This window comes from Apaloderma vittatum, unplaced genomic scaffold, assembly GCF_000703405.1.
Source record: "Apaloderma vittatum isolate BGI_N311 unplaced genomic scaffold, ASM70340v1 scaffold3326, whole genome shotgun sequence".
NCBI classification, from domain to species: domain Eukaryota; kingdom Metazoa; phylum Chordata; class Aves; order Trogoniformes; family Trogonidae; genus Apaloderma; species Apaloderma vittatum.
This window is the reverse complement of record NW_009719825.1, coordinates 16,733-37,231: the sequence shown is the minus strand read 5'-3', so window position 1 is coordinate 37,231 and position 20,499 is coordinate 16,733. Positions and strand designations below refer to the sequence as shown.

General features: G+C 37.6%; 1 protein-coding gene across 1 annotated transcript in view; it reads right to left on the bottom strand.

The window, feature by feature from the left end:
* Positions 1 to 13,569, bottom strand: part of OXR1 (oxidation resistance 1) — a 20,605-nt gene extending 7,036 nt beyond the window's left edge. Inside the window, exons 1-4 of the mRNA XM_009870773.1 lie at positions 13,504 to 13,569; positions 5,107 to 5,187; positions 1,698 to 1,823; positions 886 to 1,038 (exon numbers count right to left, since the gene is read on the bottom strand). Coding sequence (XP_009869075.1) covers positions 886 to 1,038; positions 1,698 to 1,823; positions 5,107 to 5,187; positions 13,504 to 13,569 — 426 coding nt within the window. The remainder of the gene's footprint in view (positions 1 to 885; positions 1,039 to 1,697; positions 1,824 to 5,106; positions 5,188 to 13,503) is intronic.
* Positions 13,570 to 20,499: the final 6,930 nt, after the last annotated feature.

Below are 20,499 nucleotides of genomic sequence, written 5' to 3'. Positions count from 1 at the left end.
AAAGAGTGATGTTTTAGCAGAGATTTAGGAGGTATTTTTCTTTTTAAGGGATTCTTGAGGCAGGAAACAGAAGAAAAGAAACAATTTGTGACTTGAACTGGAAAACATACCCTTCATTTACAGTTCTCAGACCCCCTGAATGATATGAGGTGATATGAGCCCATGCTTCCTGAAAATAAAAACAGTCGTTATCAAAGTGGCACAGGTAGGTGAAGTAAATGCTACAGATTTTGCAGTGGCTTTGTCAGTTCTTCAGGACAGCAGTAACTTGCATCCATGAGAGAGCACCGAAGTTCCAGAAAGAAAGAATCAAAATCTCCTGATGCCTGTAATGTTCACCTGTTATTAGAATACTCAGGAGAGAATGTTTGCTGTTCAAATGATAAGATGTGATCCACTTTCTGGAATTGATAGCCCAGTCAAAGAATACAGAATAAAGCACAGCTACAGAGACTCAAGGAACAATGACTCATTACACAAAGATCCCACCAGCCCTTGTACAAGAGATATTGGCTGCAGCCACAGAATATACCAAGAAGCGTTGGCCACAGCTGGCAATGACATTTCAACTCAGTAAGATCTTCCATAATAAAAAAAAATTTAGAGACTACATTCCTTGTGCTCTAAATGTACTAAAAGATGAATATTAAAAGTAAATTGAATAATTGGGTATTATGAGACTTACGAATTGTGACAGTGAACTCGTATCATTAAGTATCTCCTAGAAATGTAGTATGTCAGGGGACTGCTGGACAGTGAAACATGTTTTTAGAAGACTGTGTAACCACTAAGGGAAAAAACAAGCTAGATACACACAATTTCATCTCCCATAATGGGCTGAATTTCTTGAGTGGGCCCCCTACCTCCACACAAACATTCTCCTACCTGTCCATCACTATCCTTGATAACCAACAGGACAGGTGTGTCTAATCCCATCATAGTTCGATACAAAGTCTTCAAGCTCATGCCATGCTTTGCAGTACTGTAGACAAGAGTCCATGGATATCCAATGGTCCGTGGTGGAAGAGACTTTGTGAGCTATTAAAAAAGACAACAATAACCCTTTTATTTAATACATTTTCTACTGTTTTTAAGAATGTATTACTTACAAATAAAGTACAGTTATGTTCTTCTGAACTACTACATGTGGCCTTAAAAGCTAGTTTAAAACTTCATACCAACCCTGAAGTTTCACATGTATACTTTCTATCCCTGGTTTCTCAAGTAGGTTTCTCTCCCTAGCTCTACCAGTGTCCTGCAAGAGAAGAACAATTTACAAACTGACGAACGTGTTTGGTAATGTCTCTGAAAGGTTTACCTAAAGACAGTAACATCTCAGTACCAGGAAACCAAGTCACTCAAGTAACGGACGCTTGCTCTCCTGTTCCTGTGCTTTTGAACACAAATTAGCCTTGGTGCAAGCATTCAATGAAGACATTTCAGGAGGTGACTTCAGACTGGGCAGTAAGAACCGCAGTAAAAGCCAAGCTGTTTTCAAGGAAGAATGAAATAAGGGCAAAGACACAGACTAGTGTTGTCATGGTGTACTGAAAGTTGTAAGAGACAAGTGCAACTGTTTAGCTATGAATTATGTTAATGCTTATGAATTTAATATCATACAAAGTCTTCCTGTTGATGTGTTTTGCACTTTGGTCATAGCATGTGTGAAACATCAATGCACATAAATAAGTTAATACCTTTTCAATTTGTTCGGGCTGGAGTAATTCACTGGGATCGCTAAGATTTGGCCGGAATGCTTCAGGCTCCAGGTCTGTTTTGATATTTGTTGCCTGTTTTGAATTGGTATCTTCTCTTGTTGTTATCTACAAAAAGAGAAACATGAAAATAAGTATTTGCAATTCTATTAGCAGTGAAGATAAACTCTGCAGGATTAAATCATGCAGTTATTGATGTACAGTTATGCAACTCCTTCAAAGTTAAGAAATCCATTAGATTTGATATGACCAAGATTTCCACTTTTTCCAACAGCAAGCCAGCATTCAAGTATATACTAAATAAATTACACAGATGCCTACTCAAAAGAAAACAATGGTTTTACGTTAAAAAACCAAAAGTGATCCTCATACACAGTTGAAGAACTTCAACCACTTACGCTTGCATTTTAATGCTAACATAGCATTTACATTAAAAGTAATTAAAAAATCCAGACAGAAAAGGAATTGGAAATTTGACACGGACATTTCTCAATAGGTTCTGAATCAATACTCTTTTAGAGCACTCAACTTTTTGGACATGCAGCAGCTATGTGGAAAGACCGCTGCTACGTATTTTGTGTAAAGTATCCTTATGGAGCCCTAGGAATATTGCTGCTCCATAAGTTGATCTGCTTGAATACTTGTGAGAATCAAAAAAGAAACAATTGAGATGGTGGGGAGAGGAAGGCAGCGGTAATCAGTGAGCTTTGGGGTCTGGCAAAGATGTTCTCAGTACGAAGATCGTGTAGTAGTTCAGAATAACTGTCCCATACAACTCTGTTCAGTTGCTGTAGATCACCACGTAGAGAATGCAGCAGCAGATCACAAAACTCCTCATCAGGCAAAATAGAGTTCATAACAGCTCCTTACCCAATCCACATTCATAGGCACTTTCAAGCTAAAGTGCCACGTGTTAAGAACTAGGCTAGTTGAGACTCACATGAGTTTCCTTCTATAAAACTTGCCGCAGAGATAGTTAAAACTTACTGTGGGATCTGAGAGAGGAATAGGATAAAGTGAAGGAAGTTAAACCACTGCAGCAAGCCTTATTAAAATACTGAGAGATTTGCTAAAGAAAAAAACAATCTTAAGAATGAGCGCATCTGAAAAATTTACCAGTTTCAGTGAAAGTCAGATTGTCCAAATTACCTGAAGCCCAAATCCTAAGAATTTCAAGAAAATACCTGCCCAAGTCACCTGTCAACTCAAGAATAATAACCATCGTTTGCCACATACCTCACGCTGTAGACATACAAGACACAATTATGGTGTTTCACACACCATCACAATAAACTTTGCCAAGCTTTTGTGAAAGGAGCCTTCTCAGTTAGCAGAAGAAAAGCCAAATCAAAGGAAACTCAGAAATACAGATACTTAAACAAATACAGCCACCTCGGCTGAACAAAAGGATATCCCTTTCCTCTTCCTCAATAACTGAATAAAGTAATTATCACAAACTCCTGTTACTTAAAAAGCACCAACATAAAACAAGGCATCAAAGTATATGAATATAAAAACTTATTTACAATATCACAAAAAAGAAATTCAATTACAATAAAGTATCAGGCAAGACAATACCTCAAGCCTTCACTTTTTCAATAGAAAGTGTAAGCGTTTCCAATGTAAAATATGCACTAATTTCCATACCACAAGAAAAAAAAAAATGCATTTATCCATACAGATTCCTGTTCAAAACCCATGACCTACAGATTGCATTAGAGTGCTACTTCTAAAATATATTATTTGGTAATCTAACTCTACCTTAAATGCTTTTCATCTGTCATATACATTCAACTCGATAAAAGTTCATAATTGTTCAAGTGTACAGCAGATAGCTTATTGCCTTTGTTATTCTTTAATTCTGATTAAAGTGCACCATGTAAAACATTAATAACTTGCACTGAAGTGGGGGTTGCTTTTTTGTTTGGTGTTTTTTTTCGTTTTTGTTGATTGGATTTCTTGTCTTTTTAAAAATTATTATTACTACAGTAAAGCAACTGTCTTCTAGGAAGAATACTGCTTTGTAGCAGCAGACAAGGACATCTGTCTATTCAAAGGTATCTGTTCAACACATAACTTTGGCAGTGTAGTTTTGAAACTTGCACATTTATTTCGCATTAAACTTTTACAGAACAGACTGACCCGTAGTCAGATTCCAGGGGCTTCCAGTGTTAGTAACTGCCACACAGTCTACACCACAAACACATAAATGGCCTCAGAGCAGAGAATTCACGGCTCCAGTCCACCACATCAGATTTTTCAAGTTGGCCTACTCCTTGAGTTTGGGCATTCCAGGCAAAAGGTATGTGGAAAGAGCTTCTTGCACTCTCAGGATATTAATACAAAGATTCTCCACCACCATTTACCAGAAATAGAACTGGTTAGCTGAGAAAGAAAATTTTTGCAAAATTTCTGATTTTTCCACAGAAGTAGAACTGCAGCTTTTGGGTTCGTGTTCATTATTGATTTATGTCACCGTACTATTTACAAAACATTTTCGAGCAATTAATTACTGATTGCTAGAGAAATAGAAATGGAAGAGCTAAGAGAATGCTTTCTTATTTGTAATTACATAATAGGTAAAAAGTCAAGGCCAAAGTAAAAGAAAAAAAAGGAAAAAACTGCAACATTTTAGTTCCAGCAGCCCACTACACGAAAACAACATATTCAAATGCTTCTAAGGAGTTCTAGGTTGTGCTTTCCATCAGTAAGTTATGTACAGTGCACACAGCAGCTAACAATTTCAGAACCGTCAAGGAACTAAGAAACACCTAAAGAGAATGCAAGTATCAGTTTAAGCTCATATCAGCAAACCTTCAAAAATCCAAACCCAAGTACTGTTTTCAGAACATACAGTTTTTCATTACCAGGTCCACACGTATGACCTTTGCCATGTCAAACTGCTCCAGTTACCTGCTTGTAGAACAGGAAAAATACTTACTTATTCCACAGAAGTTGTGAAGCTTCATATTTGCCAAGTACTGAGATTCTTGATGAAAGACTCCTACATAAAATTAAACACCCATGCAACAAGGTTTTGGATTCTTCATCAGGTTTGCATTCTTTTTAGGAAAGCTTCTATCTAACACAACACACCAGTCTAAAGTGGAAGTTAAAACACATCACTCCAAGTCAAGCAGTACTGAGAACAAATTTTCAAATTGTGACAGAAAATTCCTGTTTGTAGAAGTTGGAAGTAATAACTCCATCATAAAATTACCGAGCATTGCACAATTAAATACATCCAAAACAAAGGAATTTTCTGCTGGATCCTTGTAGTGCTGTAGACAAGACAAACCCACCGAGTGTGGGACTTGCCCTGATCAAAAAACACTACAAAGAAAGATGTTTTAGTATCTTGAGAAGGGGTTTAAACTACTGAAGAGGGCACCTGGAGACGTCTGCAGAGTGTGCGCAGTTCTTCGCTATTTAGAGCATCGATCCTGCGGTGATACTCAGCCACTGACACTACCTGAATATGGAGACAGGAAGACAATAATTCCACTGACAGTTGAAGAAAAGTAAAAAGGTAAGAATGAAAAAAGTGGAGAGCAATGAAGGCAAAATGTGGAATGATAACAAACAAACAAGAAGTGCTAAAAGATGTTTGTTTCTGCAAAGACAGTGCACGTGTAGGTGATCTTAGACATATGAGTAGACACAGCAAAACTACAAAACACTAATGGCACTAGCAGTCAGATACATCTCACTGCTCTAGGATGAGTAAAGAACTAATATAGGAGTGCATAAAGTTACCAGTATCAAGATGCTAAATTTAAAGTCAGAGTTGCATGCCTTAACCCAAGCTCTTCAGCCCAAAGTCCTCTCAAATACTTTACACCGAAGACTAATGAATCCCATGAACCTGGTTTGCTTTTGTGAATAAAGACGAGAAGCAAAACTCAGGCTTCTCAGTAGGTTCTGACTCTTCTATCTCACAATGAAGGCACAGGTTAAGACAAGGTAGCAGGACTGAAGTTTAATAATGCCCCCAATACCACCTCACGTTATCTTTAACCTAGATTTCCTATTCACCCCTGAAGTTTCAGAAGCTGCTCATCTGTCAACACATTCACTTGGAATGGCACCTCCACTTGGGCAGAAAGTGTACAGCCAGAAAGACTTTAGTCAGAAAGCTCTAGAACATGCTGCTCTGGTGCAACGAGCTGGTTAAAGGACTACAACGGTAATTTTGATGTAACTACAGCAAATAATGTGATTTTGAGAACAACTCAAAATCATCATTTGTATGAAAGCATCTTAAAACAGCTGGTGGAGAGATTAAATGGATGTCCCATGTAGTAAAGAGTGTATTAAAAACTTCTAGAGCCTACCACAGCGCAAAGGAAGATAACCACAAGTCCAGCAGCTCCCCATCTACCTGCCCCCACTACAAGGAGTTTGGCCAGATACTCGCCACTGTCCTGAGTACAGAGCCCACAGTCATGCATGACTGGCTCTTGAGCAGCGATGGTTCACTCTACCCCATGCAACTGCAAGGCAAGGAAAAAGGAATACTTGTGATATCCAGTTTTATTACTGAATAATCTAATTACTAGCACTCAATTTATTTCCACTATTTTCTACTGTTCTCTTAATAAGTATCAAGAACGCTGTTGTAAATTGTATCGGTTTGTGCATTCTCAGAGTCAAGTAGCTATATGCAAAGCTTTAACAGTATTCCACTCAAGCATAAGTGATTGTATAATTGTCCTTTTATTCGCAATGACAGTTCATTGTAAATTATATTGTTCACACCATCTTATGAACGTAATTCTGAAAAACAATGACGTAAGGACCTGTTAGCCTTGTTGCTTCTTTAACCTCAGACTCTATCACATGAGAGGCAGCAGATAAAGTGGATCACAAATGTGCATTTACTTAATGAGATTCTTGCAAAAAGAAACAGTTGGCGTTTCATGTACTGGAACGTAGACAATTTCACAGGCAATGCTGCCTTGCCTTCAACCTGTCAAACGCATGCTCTGTCACCATCCTGCACCTGGGAACTGTTTATCAATCCTTTTGCTCAGTGATCTGACACACATTTCCATGTGTGATGGGGATGCCTGCATCCTCAGAACAAGGTACACATGTATTTTAATGAAATTCTTACCTGAAAGATAAATACTTATACAAGTATGTTCACAATAATAGCTCCTTGGCATTCTGAACCTGTTGCACACCATCACGCTACATCTTTACATCTCTTTTGTGAACAAAAGTCTGCCTAGTGACAAACATCACAAAGTGCATGTCATAGAACGTCAAACTATCAACAAGAAATCTTAAGTGCAAGGAATCCACCCTCTCAAATTCCATGCTTATTTCAAGCGTACAGTCCATATTAAATCCTGAGAGTAAACCACAAGCCAAACTGTCTCAGGGATATCCAGTCATCACTGAACTGGGCCTTAAGTGACTACATTAAGATACCTCAATAGTTCAGCCACTGTACCTAATCTTCTATAAAATGCTTATGGCTTAGCTCAACATGCTTTATTTTTGTTTTGCAGTGGACAAGATTAGGTACTTCAGGATTCTGTTGCTCCTTTAATCATGAAGTCATGATTGTCTAAACCTACTGGCAACTACCTTCTACAACTTAATTCAGAAACTGATTGAGATGTATCTCGATAACTGCTGGCATTTTGTCCCTGCAAGGCTTGAGAGGGCTGTTTTGAAATCTTAGTAGTATTCTTAATTAGGCACTTATTCTGTTTTATAACCTGGTTTAATTCATAGTCTACTTATGTTGTTTCCTCTTCCATTAAGATTTCTTCCTTTTCCTTTTGTGTCATCATATTAATCCTCTACTCTGTTTCACCAAACAAAATAAATGTGATTTTATTCCCTTGCCAGCCCCTCTTATATCATCTGTCTGTTCTCCTGATCATTTCAGGAGCTACTTTCTACCTCACTCCACTTAGAAATTTCATTCTTAAATAGAGAACTTTATTAGTTTTTCACACGGTATTACAAATACAAGGTTTTTCATTTGTGAAAGACAAATGTAGTTTTGTATGAATCCACTGGGCCACGGTTTTCAGTGCAGAATGTTTCTTTGTAATAAAATTCATTTTGGATTGCCATTTATTTGTATTTCACTAAGGCTTTTGAGTCTATCCTATAGTAGCCTATAGTAATGTATGAAAAGTGTAAAGAACGAGGCTGGAAAAGTGGCTAGAATGCTGGGCTCAAAGGGTTCATGTTATCAGTGGTTAAGGACTGGAACAGGCTTCCCAGGGAGGCTGCAGAATCTCCATCCCTGGAGGCTTTCAAAGTCTGGCTTTCAGAAAGAGGTCCTGAGCCAATCTAGACAAGTTCTTACATTTAAGTTCTTAAGGTACAGGACAAGGCTTTCCAAATTCCAATACAGTCCATGTCTTCACACAGAAATTGTCACACTGCCCGACATTGTAGTGATGTAAGTATTCTGCCCAAGATTAAAGTGCAGGCCTACCCACCTGCACTTCCCATGTGCCCTGTACACTGTGCTCTCTTCTCTGTGCCATACCAGCGTCCTTTTTGAGGATCAAGAAGTGTTCCTGAAGGACTCTCTTTTCTTTCTCCATTTATTTTCTGCTTCAAAAAGAATGCAGAAGAACAGCTAAACCTTTTACGGTTAATCTAGGCACTGGCTGGAAGACCGAAACAAATAACGTGTATGGCCAGGAGATCAGTGTGCTTCAGGGTAAAAGTGATTCTGCTCAGGGACTTGAAACAGCCTACCAGGGCTAAACAAGTTTGAAATCACATGGGATATATCCTTAGAGATCTAATACTACCTGCTCTATTCATAAATAGGAACATTGATGAGAAAGCATGAGATGAGTCATATGACTCTTGTAGCGTGAATGCCTTTCAGCTTGACTCTCCACATGACGTATATGTGAGTTAACCACTTAGCACAACACACAGCAATTTTAATATTTAACACAGTAAGTTCAATTGGGGGTTTGCAAACCAGTCAAGAGACTTAGGATTCTCCTTTTGGAGACAGTAATTTTTCTGAAAGTATGTCAAGAACACCTAACTCTCTCTTTCAAGCTATGCTGGCATGTGCAGAAGAGAATTCAAAACTCCTAACACAACTTTTTTCTCCTTCAACAACACACATGAAAACACAGTTGCCTGAATGTCCATACAGGGCAATTTGCCATGCAGACAGGGATACTTCAGCCCTTTCAGCCACTGGTCACATCAATCTGCTATACGCAGCTGTAAACACAAAAATTGCTCACACTAGCAAGGCAGGCATTCCTCTGCCAGTTCAACAAAGCCAGGAGTGACCAACACAGGCACCAAATGCACGTTTGCTAACAGGGCAGTGTAACTGCTGAACTCAAAACAAGTACAGCTAAATTTCCAGCATTATCATGTAGCTGAAACCTTCTCCTCGGAGAAAGGGAGGGTCTTAATCATAGCTGAACAGTGCTCCTGAAAGATAAGAATGGGGAAGGCATAACAGTGTAAGCTGTTTTCTTCAAGAGAAGTTATCTATAGCCTCATGATTAACTGCAAATATGAAATAAAAACCAAATATTAAGAAAGAGAATGAAGACTGAACTATTTTACATTGAATGGTAACACATCTGTGTAAAATCAGGTGAACTCCAAGCTTATGTTATGTTAAATGTTATTTCTTGAGAGTAAAAAAAAAATTCACCTTTAAAGATGAAAATAAAGAAATGTCAATGTAGTTTTATCAGGCCATTTACAAAGGTACTGCAAAATATCAGTCCATCTCCAAAAGTAAATGGGGAGGGGGAAGAAAGGCTGTAAATACCTTTCAATAAAAATAAAAGGTGCATTTGTGAACTGAATGCTGTTGGGAATATCTTAAAGAGAAAAAAACTAACTTTGTTTTTCATACAAATTTAGCTTCCTCCCAGAGTGTTAGACATCACTTGAGAGAAAGTAAAACCGAAGAAGCAGTCTTCATAATACAATCGTGAATCACAAATATGATTACTTGGGACATATAAATTGCATTAAAATAATGTATTAATAGATAGGGATTACCACATCAGATAAACAGTTATAAGGTATCATTCTGGAAAACAAACAAACAAAAAAAGCTCCAACCAAACTAAGATTAAAAAAATTTAATTTGACTAATTTTTAATGAGTGTGTTGCAAAATCTAACCATTTTCTGTTTCATGGCTTTCAGCTTATTCAGCTCCCTGTCACTTTACTGATGACAAGCAAGGGAAGGTACAAGAGCTTGGCATTTTAATTAGAAGAGAGGGCCCATAAAATAACAGCAGTCCCCTGAATTGGCTGGTACTGTCAACTGGAACTGGTCCTGGTTCTTTCTCTTTTTCGATACCTTTAAACCTGGCCATCTTGGCACCATTCTGCACATCAAGGCGCTTTCCAGAGTAGAGACAGAAGAGCTGAGTATGTTACATGACAGCAACACTCTTCCTGTGGTCAGCATTGTCTCCTTAGCTTTGCAGAATGGTACTACTAAGTATTTGCCTCAAAGTGCTCTAAGCCCACAGCAAGAGTATCAATTAAAACATGCTGAAGATAACTTAAAAACATCTGCAACAACCAGAATTAATAAATGATTTGAGAAGAAAGCAATTAAAGCCTGCAGCACACAGGAAGTGTTACACCGACTCTCGAAACCTTTATAACCAGCTATTTTTTCCCAAGGTAGGAGAAATCGCTAATTGGAGAGATATTATAATGCTAGCAAGAGAAATAAATTTAACATAGGCAAACATTAAACAAAGTTTAGGATGCCTGTGCAAAGACTGAGGTATTAGATTTATGAAAATTATTTTCTTAAAGAGACAGGTCAGGCAACTTGACTCAGAAAAGATCTGTAGCAGCATTACCAATAAACTCTCTCTCTTACAAAACATGAGAAAGTTCCAGCACCAGCAAGCACAGAAACCAGGGGTTCAATTGGTGGAACTGCAGCAGCACCTGGTCCCTGACCTCAAACTGCCACTCCAGGAGAAGGCAGGCTGAGCAAGGTTCCATCTCAGTTCTGATAGTGCCATGCAGAGAGGGTATGACAAGAAAGTGCAATATATGCTTAGAGGTAACAAACACAGCTCAGTACAGAAACGTTTGTCTCTCATTTTAATCAGAAGAAGGATCAACTTCAGATTGCATAGACCACTAAAAACACACAGAGAAAAATATATGCCTCTACCACTCGCTTCTTTTCTTTCAACATATAATCAGCTTTTTCAAATGTTCATATGCTACTGTACCTTGACTGCACTTGTAGTGAGGCCTAATATTTCACAATTATTAAAAATGTAACCAATACAATACCTAATAATTAAATGGAAGTTCTAGTCAAGGTATGATTCATAACGCCCTCATTACCTAGGACAGTGGGTATGACATACCTGTAACCAAGGAAAAGTTCTAGGCTTAGTGATCACTCGGATCACTATAAAACAAAATTTAGTGCGGAAAATTGATTTAAAAAATGTCTTTGTAGCAGTATTACTGTATTGATGCAACCTTGCAGTTCTGACATCCACAGGGATGAAGTACTAAAGTCTCATCTTTCACATGTAAGCCCCTATTATTATAACTCCATAATGGTCAAAGAACTACAGCTTCACCAGCTACAGTTAACCAATAAATCAACAACCTCAGAAGCTGTCCAAGTCTCAAATTATTCAAGCTATTAAAAAACCAACACCACTTTCATTTCCTTTGCATAATACATTAAGAATAAAAAAGCCAAAGATAAGTTTTCCTTGGTTTTGTCCCCTTTGGCTGTGCTGCCTATTGCTCTGCAAAGCATTCCGACAAGCATTCCCAAAGAAGGCAATCCACCTTTTGTTCTCTTCCATTGTTCGATGTCTTTTGTCTAAAGTGCTTTGACAGAAAGAATGGTTGCCTGCATTTTTGACATTCTAGAAACATACTGGCATCTCTTCTGTTGCAATACAGTAAAGAGACACATTAAATACCAAACAGATTTACTGAAAAAAAAAACAGGAAACCAACATTGCTGGCTTTTTGAAGTGGGGGCATAACATGCTGGCTGTTCATAAAAATTTCCATCTCTGATCCTGAGAAAATATCAAATCCCCACAATGCTGAGCCCAAATTTACTCTATCACCATGAAAATAACAAAGGCCATCAGGTAAATAACCTAAGGCACTTGACTTGCTTCAAGCCAAGTGCACTTGTTTTATTACATCACTCCATTTGGTTGAGCAATGATCATTTCATGTCAGCTGGGTTTTCATCCAAATTTCAGAGCAACCACTAATGAAACATCTAGTCAAAAAACATGTACTTCATAAATGCTGCCAGTCTGTTTAATATGCTTCCCACTTTGTCTCTCGCGTAACACAGAAGAAATTGTACCAATACTACTTCCCTCTTTCCTCTAAGAAGGTTACACTCACACATCAGTTTGACGATCATTTATTGAAGGAAAAAAACCCAACTTCAAGAATACAGCATGTGTTGTTGACATAGCAACATTTAAAAAATATGCCCATCTGTAGAAGCTTCTATACTCTTTTTTTCCGATTTTACTTGTTTTATACATTAAAATAACCTGTTCTCTACTTGTCTCTCCTCTTACGGCAAAGATTCTCATACAGTTGTCTTCAGTTTAACCACTCCTTGAGACCTGGTAACTACTGCTTTTATCAACATAGTTAGACTGGATAAAATGAAGTGTTGGTCCTGAGGGAAATAATTCTAACAATGGATACTAGTATTTTTATTAGCTGGGCAAGACATACCTATATACACACATATATAGATATTAAAGAACACATTCTGGTGAAGTTCGGATACATTTCACACCACTACAGGGCATGCTCAAATTACATTTGAGTTAATTTAGGCATTACACCTCCATTCTACATTCTCTGGAAAATTAAAAGGAAAATTATTTCAAAAATATTTTGTGTAGGAACACCCAGTTACGGAAACAATTATTGCCACATAACAATTTCATATTCTGCAAGTAATCTGGCTACATCTAAAGATCAAAATAGAAACCAAAGTCAGCAGCACCTATGAAAGATGTATGCACCAAAAGCCAGAGATTTGTAACTCTTAAAAAGATGGTAAAAAGCCTGTCACAGGCAGAATCTGAATGAAAAATATCTTCCACATCTATCAGCTGGTAAAAAGCACAAGTATATTGTCAAGATCACTTCCTCCCTATCCCCAAGATGTTACTTTTGCAAGCCGCACTGAGAACCATTTCCCTTATATACTACTACAAATTTAAGTCTTTTGAGGGAAAACAGCACTGTAAAAACAACACCCCACTTACTTACATAAATCTCAAACTGTAAAAACAGTGGTATCGGTCCACTTCTGTTTTAAAAGCGAGTGGGACCACAGCATACAGCATACTTCCTCGACTTCAAAGTATTACCAGACCTTCATATGACTGAATTACTTCTGAGGAAGTATAATCAATTGTAACTCGAGATATTTACACTTTTCTAATGAAATGCCAATGCAAACTACCATTTCCAGTATTTATCTATAAATCATATTTTCTTTGAAAAAATGCATTGTTCCAAAGGGAAAAAAAAAAAAACCACAAATCCACAACACCCTGAAACTGCTGGACTTCTGAATGCTTAAAGTAGTTTCTCTTATCTAAATGCCAGTGGAATATCAGCAATTACGTTATGCACCTAAAACTAATGAAAATTTGTGTCTTGGAATCCTGTTTACACATTCAAAATCTAAACTTCCAGAAACTGTCTCTGCACCACAACATTACAAGAATGCAATAACAGAAATGAACATACTACACTGAAAATTACCAGAGCATATTTATGATTAACTGGTTGATGCTTTCTTCCCTTCTTCCCATACCAAAGACGAGACATTGCCCTTTTAAAATAAAATGAGACTAGAAAAAGAAATGAAATATATATATATTTAAAGAAAATAATCATTCGAGGCTGTTTGAAAGCATTCTTTGTACCTGCTGTCAGTCCCAGGCACAGGCAGAGCCCCACGGCGGTGACAGGATAGTTTGCTAGCCGCACACATCTGACTGACGCGGCAGGGAACAAATGAACGAGCGTACAGTAGGGGGATGTATCGCAAGCGATGACGGGTACAGAAGAAGAAAGGTTTCCTGTGTTCAAGTGCGGTTGCAGAGCACTAGCTTGTTAAAAAGGTTAAAATATTTAAAGATATAGGACAACTTAATTTTTCTTCTACAATAAAAAAACCCCACAACCTCAAAGAAATCCCTAGAACTGCTTGAAATATTCTGTTACACTATAATTTTTCATAAAGAAGTTCTAACAGTAACAAATTTGCACTCAGTATAAAAAGAGACTTATGTTGACATCTATATATAACCTCTGTTCAGTTACTTCTTGAGTTCAGAACCAATTAAAAAAAGTGGTCAGTTAAGTTTTGTTTGGTTTTTAAAATAATCTTTTTTAAAAAGGCTTTAAAGCATTTTTAACATTAAAACATTTTCAGTTTTGTAAGCTACAATAAGAAAATGAAACCTTTTGTCTACAGGCTAAGCTTGCTGTACGAGTTAAACGGTAGTGCCTGAAATAAAGTATTTTTGGAATCATGATATTTACTTTTTTTTTCTTAAGGACGGATGTTTATTTAGACAGGCATGTGCAATAGTAATGCACACAGTGACCCTTTGAGAATTTCCCCGCAGTAGCACTTGGAAGACTTTTGTGTTGCCCCTCCTTCCTCCAAAACTACTTCAGCGCTCCGAGTCCTGGGTAAAAGCATTAAATAGACAAGGGCAGCAGCATAGCATCACAACAATACTAAAACATTACTCACTAGTGCTGTTGCACTGTGATCTAACAGCCCAGACATCCAAGAAGAGCAAATCAGCACTGGAACTCGTACTGAACTACACTGCAGCCTGCACGCTGGAATGCCTCACCTTGCATTAGTATCTAAGTCAACATAATGGGGATGGATAAAATGTCTTTTTTCTTTCTATCAGGTGCTGGTAACTCTAAAAATCAATTTGTTCTATCTTAGGAGAATTATTAAGGTGGCAAGGAAGAACATTTTTATTGCTAGGACATTGAAAGTAGAGATTTACGAAACTCAAATATGCAATAATACTAGATACACAGTCAAATACTGTAAGATTCAAATAACAAACCACATGACCTTTCACTTGATTTTTTTTTTAAAATAAGCTAATATTTAGGTAGAACATGAACAGAAAATGGACAGCTTTGAAACTCTTTCAAATAAGACAACTGCAATCAAGGTGAAAAATAAAATATAAGATATGTTCATTCTTCTCTGTCCCCCAAAAGCTGGCAAATCTTAAAAGAAAACTACTTCAAACTATGCCTGGACATGCAATTTATAAGCCAAAAAGCAAAAAACAGCCACAGAACTAACTTCCCCACAGCTTAAGCAGTCTTTTTTTCCTCCTCAGAAAAAACAAATTCCTCTCTACAACTAGCCAACACAGTTTCTCCCAAACTGGGGGAGGAAGCCAAGAATCTCAGCTATCACACAATTTCTTTTATTCTAGAATATTTAATCTTAAACAATTCAAATAACTTACTTGGAAGTTGTTGGCTTGTGTCTAAATACAGACGTTCTCAGAAGGATTTCCAAACTTTGCTCAAAAGAAACAAAAGCAATCCACTTCTTGACTAGATACAACAGCTCAGTTTTTTCACTTAAATGCACTACCAAAGTTTAATAGGAATAAATGCACTAGTAACTCTCTCAGACCTCCTGCCAGCCTGTTTTGATGTTCAATTTTCCAGCAGCAGCAGCTCTGAGCATCTGCTCGAGGGGGAGGGTGGTGTGGGTGGAAGGCGGGTCAGGGGGCCTGAGCATCACCATGCAACAGCGCAGTCCTGAAAGCAGCAAAAGCTTTTCTCTTGTGACTGACCTCCACCCCAGGCCTTCAGCATTTTTTTTTTCCCTCAAGCTGGTGGAAGACACAGTTCTATTAGCCAGAGAAAGAAGCCCACACAAAAAACCTGATCGTAAGAGCATCCCTTAAAGTTAAATAAAATAAACTGCCCTTTTACTCTTGTGCATTTGTGGGTTATACTTTTTAATCTGTTAGTTTGAATCAGAACATTATACATTGTGCCTAATTAACATATGCCTTTCTATAAAAGTTCTTAACAAAAAGATTCTTGAGAGGAATACTGGCTCAGACCTGACATACGTGCAGAACAGCAGCAAACATCTAAGAGCATTGATCCATTTGCTACCTAGACAACAGAGCAAAACAGAATGTATCTAATTACACTGAATGATAACCTTCTTATTTGCCATTGTTGGTTTATAATCGAGTTAAGTATCTCTACACAATCAAGGCATAGTCCTTTCAGTTACTATTATTCAGTGTTGTTGGTTTTTTTTCAAATTAACCAACCTGCCTTAAAAAATGTTAAGGTAGCAGCAGAGAAATAGAACAGTGTCAGTACATACAGGTACAACTTAGGAAGTGTCTTATTTCCACTGCAAACCAAATATCTAGTTTACACCTTTTGCCACACCAGATTCAAAGCTATCAGCTTACAAGATCTCATAACCTAGAAACAGGATAGTAAGCACAGTAACTCTCTCTAAACTTGAGAAAGAAGACTGGAAGCTGGGTACGAAAGAACATCTTTTCACATTGATCAGATGATATTATTCTGTTTTACCTAGCAGCTGACACAACATCCTGATACCACAGCGATAGAAAAATCGTGATGCTGAATTCCACAATCCCTGTATTTAATATGCATGCGTTCTGAACAATGTTACAGGAGTAAAAAACAATTTATTCCCTCTGCTCCTCCTGGGGGCAGTGGGGAGGGCACGGATGGGACATAACTTCTCAGTTTATTTAGAACTTGCTCTTGATTCCACACGAAGTGGCCATTTAGGTGAGTGAGCAGTTTTTGCAAAGAAAAGTCACAAATGTGGTGCTCTGAAGATAAGCATCCCCATGCATCTCCTGAGAAGATTATAGGAGGCACATGCATAAAATAAGATTATTCTCAGAATTTAATACTCCAATTTCGGAAACAGCCCTGAAAATAGAAAAAAACACATCACAGGAACCAGACTGTGATTGCTACAGTGCAATTTGTAAATCATTTGCATTTTTGACTGACAAAAAGAAACCTTGTTTTTATGCTGTTGTATTGGTTTGCCTGGGAACAAACAAATCAATAAGCAATGACATTAGTTTCACTTTCAGTGGCCTATCTACTTGATAAAATGTACTTTTAAAGAGATGAAATCATTATTTAATTACATCTAACAGGCACATTTCACAGATTGTAAGAACTTCCATTACCAAAGAGCCCAAACAAAAAACCTAGAAGCTGCCTCAAGTAGTTTTCAAAATATTATAGTAACGTTTAATGAAACTATGCTATGTGAGAAAACATGCTCTGGTAAGAGATGTACATCCTATACGATTACTCCTTGCATTATAGTTTTAGGATATAAGCTGCCAAGAACTTCACAATTAGGAAGACATTTAATTTAGATGCTCAGGCCACTGAAATTGTCACCTTTGGAGGGAATCTCATTATGTGAAAGAAAGGCAGTTTCATATTTTGTTGATATAAAGCACAGAAAAGCCAGCTGAATTAAGGTGTGTTTTATATTCATTAACAGGCAGACAAGCTCTCTTTGGTACAAACAGCCTTTTTAGACAACTAACAAGAGTGCTAGCTTCAGAAATGATAAAGTTAGAATGCAGTTAAAATAAAAAAATAAATAAAAATCAGGTACTGGTTCCTATGCAAAGCTACTACTTTGTCTTCTAGAACACTTGGATCTTTCTAAAGTTGTTGCAGGTGAAGCTAGCATAGAATTACAGCTAACTGAGGTCTGATCCCTTCACGTTTTCTTACAAGAAACACACTGAACAGCCAGTAAAAAAAAGTCATCTCCTGCGATATCCAGTACAACACAGACAGGCACAGCTTTTTAGTTAGCTGATAACATTTCTGTAAGAAAGGAAATCTAATTTGAGAAGTCATCCTTTGTTTCCTTTCAACAGCTTAAGGAAAGGAGGGGGCAGGGAAAACAGCATTTTTTCCATCCACAGAAATTTCCTCAGGATTTTCCAAGGGACACTGAAAGCCATTAGGAGTCTCAAAAGCACAAGCTTTTTAGTTGAACAATTCTGCTTCAACTCTCAGCAGAGGGACTGCCCCAGTTCTCTCTATTAGATACATGAAATAACCATCAATGGCAATTCCACATTCATGATTTCAACTACAGGACAGCTCCACATAATAAAAACATCTGAATTCTTACAAGTTATAAGCAGATTCTAAACAGCTGAAGTAGAGAAAATAGAGCATAGCAAGAAATACCCCATGCAGGAAGGTGAGGGAGAGCACAATATTTGCTCAAGCAAATTCCAAAAGGAAGAAGGAAAGTTACCAGCCTCTGCAATGAACATTGCAATATGCTAATGGCACCAGTCTCTCTCTCTGCGATCCCAATAAATTAACAGAAGCAATTTCTATTTTTGCACATGACTACTGGAATTCAATGGACTCTCATCCTCCAGTACAAGAGCAAAGCCTATTAAAGATGCAGAGCAACACATGCATGGTGACACATCCAATTTCTTAAGAGACAATGCACGATGTAAAAACCAAGCAGCGATCTAGCTTGCATATCCGATATCTTGTCATAAAGAGACAACCTTTCTTGAAATATATTGGAAAAATATTGTTATTTTGAGGACTGTTAACGAGGTGCATCTTTACACATTGTGTGCAGTGTTTCCTTCAAGAAGCCTCCAGCTTCCAGGCTGCAGCTTCTCCATGCTCATCCAGTATTATCCAGCTCATCACTAAACTCCATGACTAAGAATACAAAAACTTAAAGACAGCAGTGTATCATGAAACTGAAATGCCCACTGTAATATGGAAATGTTGTAGGCGACAGTCCAGATTCAATTTAGCACCTACACCCAATGCTCCAATCTCTAAAAATCTTCTTCTGATGTTACCTGACCTGGAGACATAATCAGCACTGGTGAGCTTCACATTTCTCCAAATACACAGAAATAGAATTTCTAGACAGTCGAAAAGTTACAGTTTTGTTAATGTCGAAATATTGCATGTCTAACTCAAATTATATTTCAGGAAGGCAAAACTTTATTTGCAACTAAAGGCTTGATCTAGCAAACATTTCCAAACCACATCTAAAGTTCGAAATGAAATTCAGTTTGACAAATGAGTAACTACGGAGCTCAACTTTCCAGAAGTATTGTACCTGTATTTTCTACAGAAATTTAATATGCAATAAATAAGGTCAAATGACAGTAGGAAGTGTGTGGGGGGAAAAACTGATACTTTAAATAACTAACAACTATTTTAGTACAAAGTCCAAGATGAAATTTCTTTAATACCTCTGATATATTTAGCTATGGCCACACTCAGCAATTGTTGATTTTGTTTATTTGGGCATTTTTTCCTTTTGTTTGATTGCTTTTTGCACCAATACTTTGTCTGATGACCAGAAATATGATCCATCAGCATACATCCTGTATTTCCAGTGTTGCATGATGATAAAAACACTTGCCATTTGTCGTACTTGACAGATATAATTTTTTGGTTTTTCTAGATTCAAATCTGAAATCTAAAGACAGATTAGCAGTCTACATCAATAAGTCATTATCATACCAAGAAATGAAAAGGGCACTTGTACACATACAGTCAATACAATGGTTCGTCCCAGTTTTCCAGCTCCTTACCATGAAATTTAACTACTAAAAGAATGCAACAGAACAAGTTCCTTTATTGTTCTGAAGTATCATTAACTTTGAGAGTTAGCTTCACAGGCATTAAATATGCAAGTTACAGTATTCTGATCTCTATGGTTTCTTTTCCTTCTTCTCCTCCCTCTCCCCCCTCCAAGTGACCAACTAATGTTAGATACAAAAAGAGAAAGGTTCAAAAAATTTTATGGTAAAACATATTGCAAAGCACAAATTGTCTCACTTCTTTATACACTAATGTTTCTCAAGCAAGTAGTATCTTCCATCGTTTCCCCTCCAGTGGCCTCCTCCCTGTGCTAAATTAAGGCACAGCAATTTCCTTTCTATCTAGTGTTATGAAAACTGTAAAAACCTTGCTTGTAAAATTGGTTTCAGTTGTCCTTTCTCCACAGATACGATATATTGATGTAGAGAAATATTTTAGCTTATCAGTACACTTTATGTGCATGCAAGTTCAGTGGAAAGTTGATTTACCTCATTTAACTCTGTACTAGATCCCCGATATAGTTAATGACATTTTACATGAGTACTTGTTTCCCATGCCTTTATCTTCCAATGATCAACTTCAAAATGCCACCTTCTACTTCATACAGCAACAACAGCGGAAACAAGCTCATCTAAGTTTTACAATCCATTGTAGGAAAACAACAGTAAAATAACTGGATAACTGGAACTTCTTGGACTGATGAATCACAGAGATAACAATTCTCATCCCCCCTCCCCCCCCCTCCCCCCCCCCTTTTTCTGAGTGTAGATTTTTAACTTTTCTAATTCAGGAAAACAGTCTGCAAGAAAGATAAAGAAAACAATGCATATTGAGCAGCCCCTTTTATGATCTTTCTTCAAGTTGTTTTAAGACCAAGTGTGATTGGTCCAGCAGGTCTTGGGAGGTTCTCCTCCCCCTCTACTCTGCCCTGGTGAGACCACACCTGGAATACTGTGTCCAGTTCTGGGCTCCCCAATTCAAGAGAGACAGGGACCTACTGGAGAGAGTCCAACAGAGAGCTACGAGGATGATCAAGGGACTTGAACATCTCTCCTATGA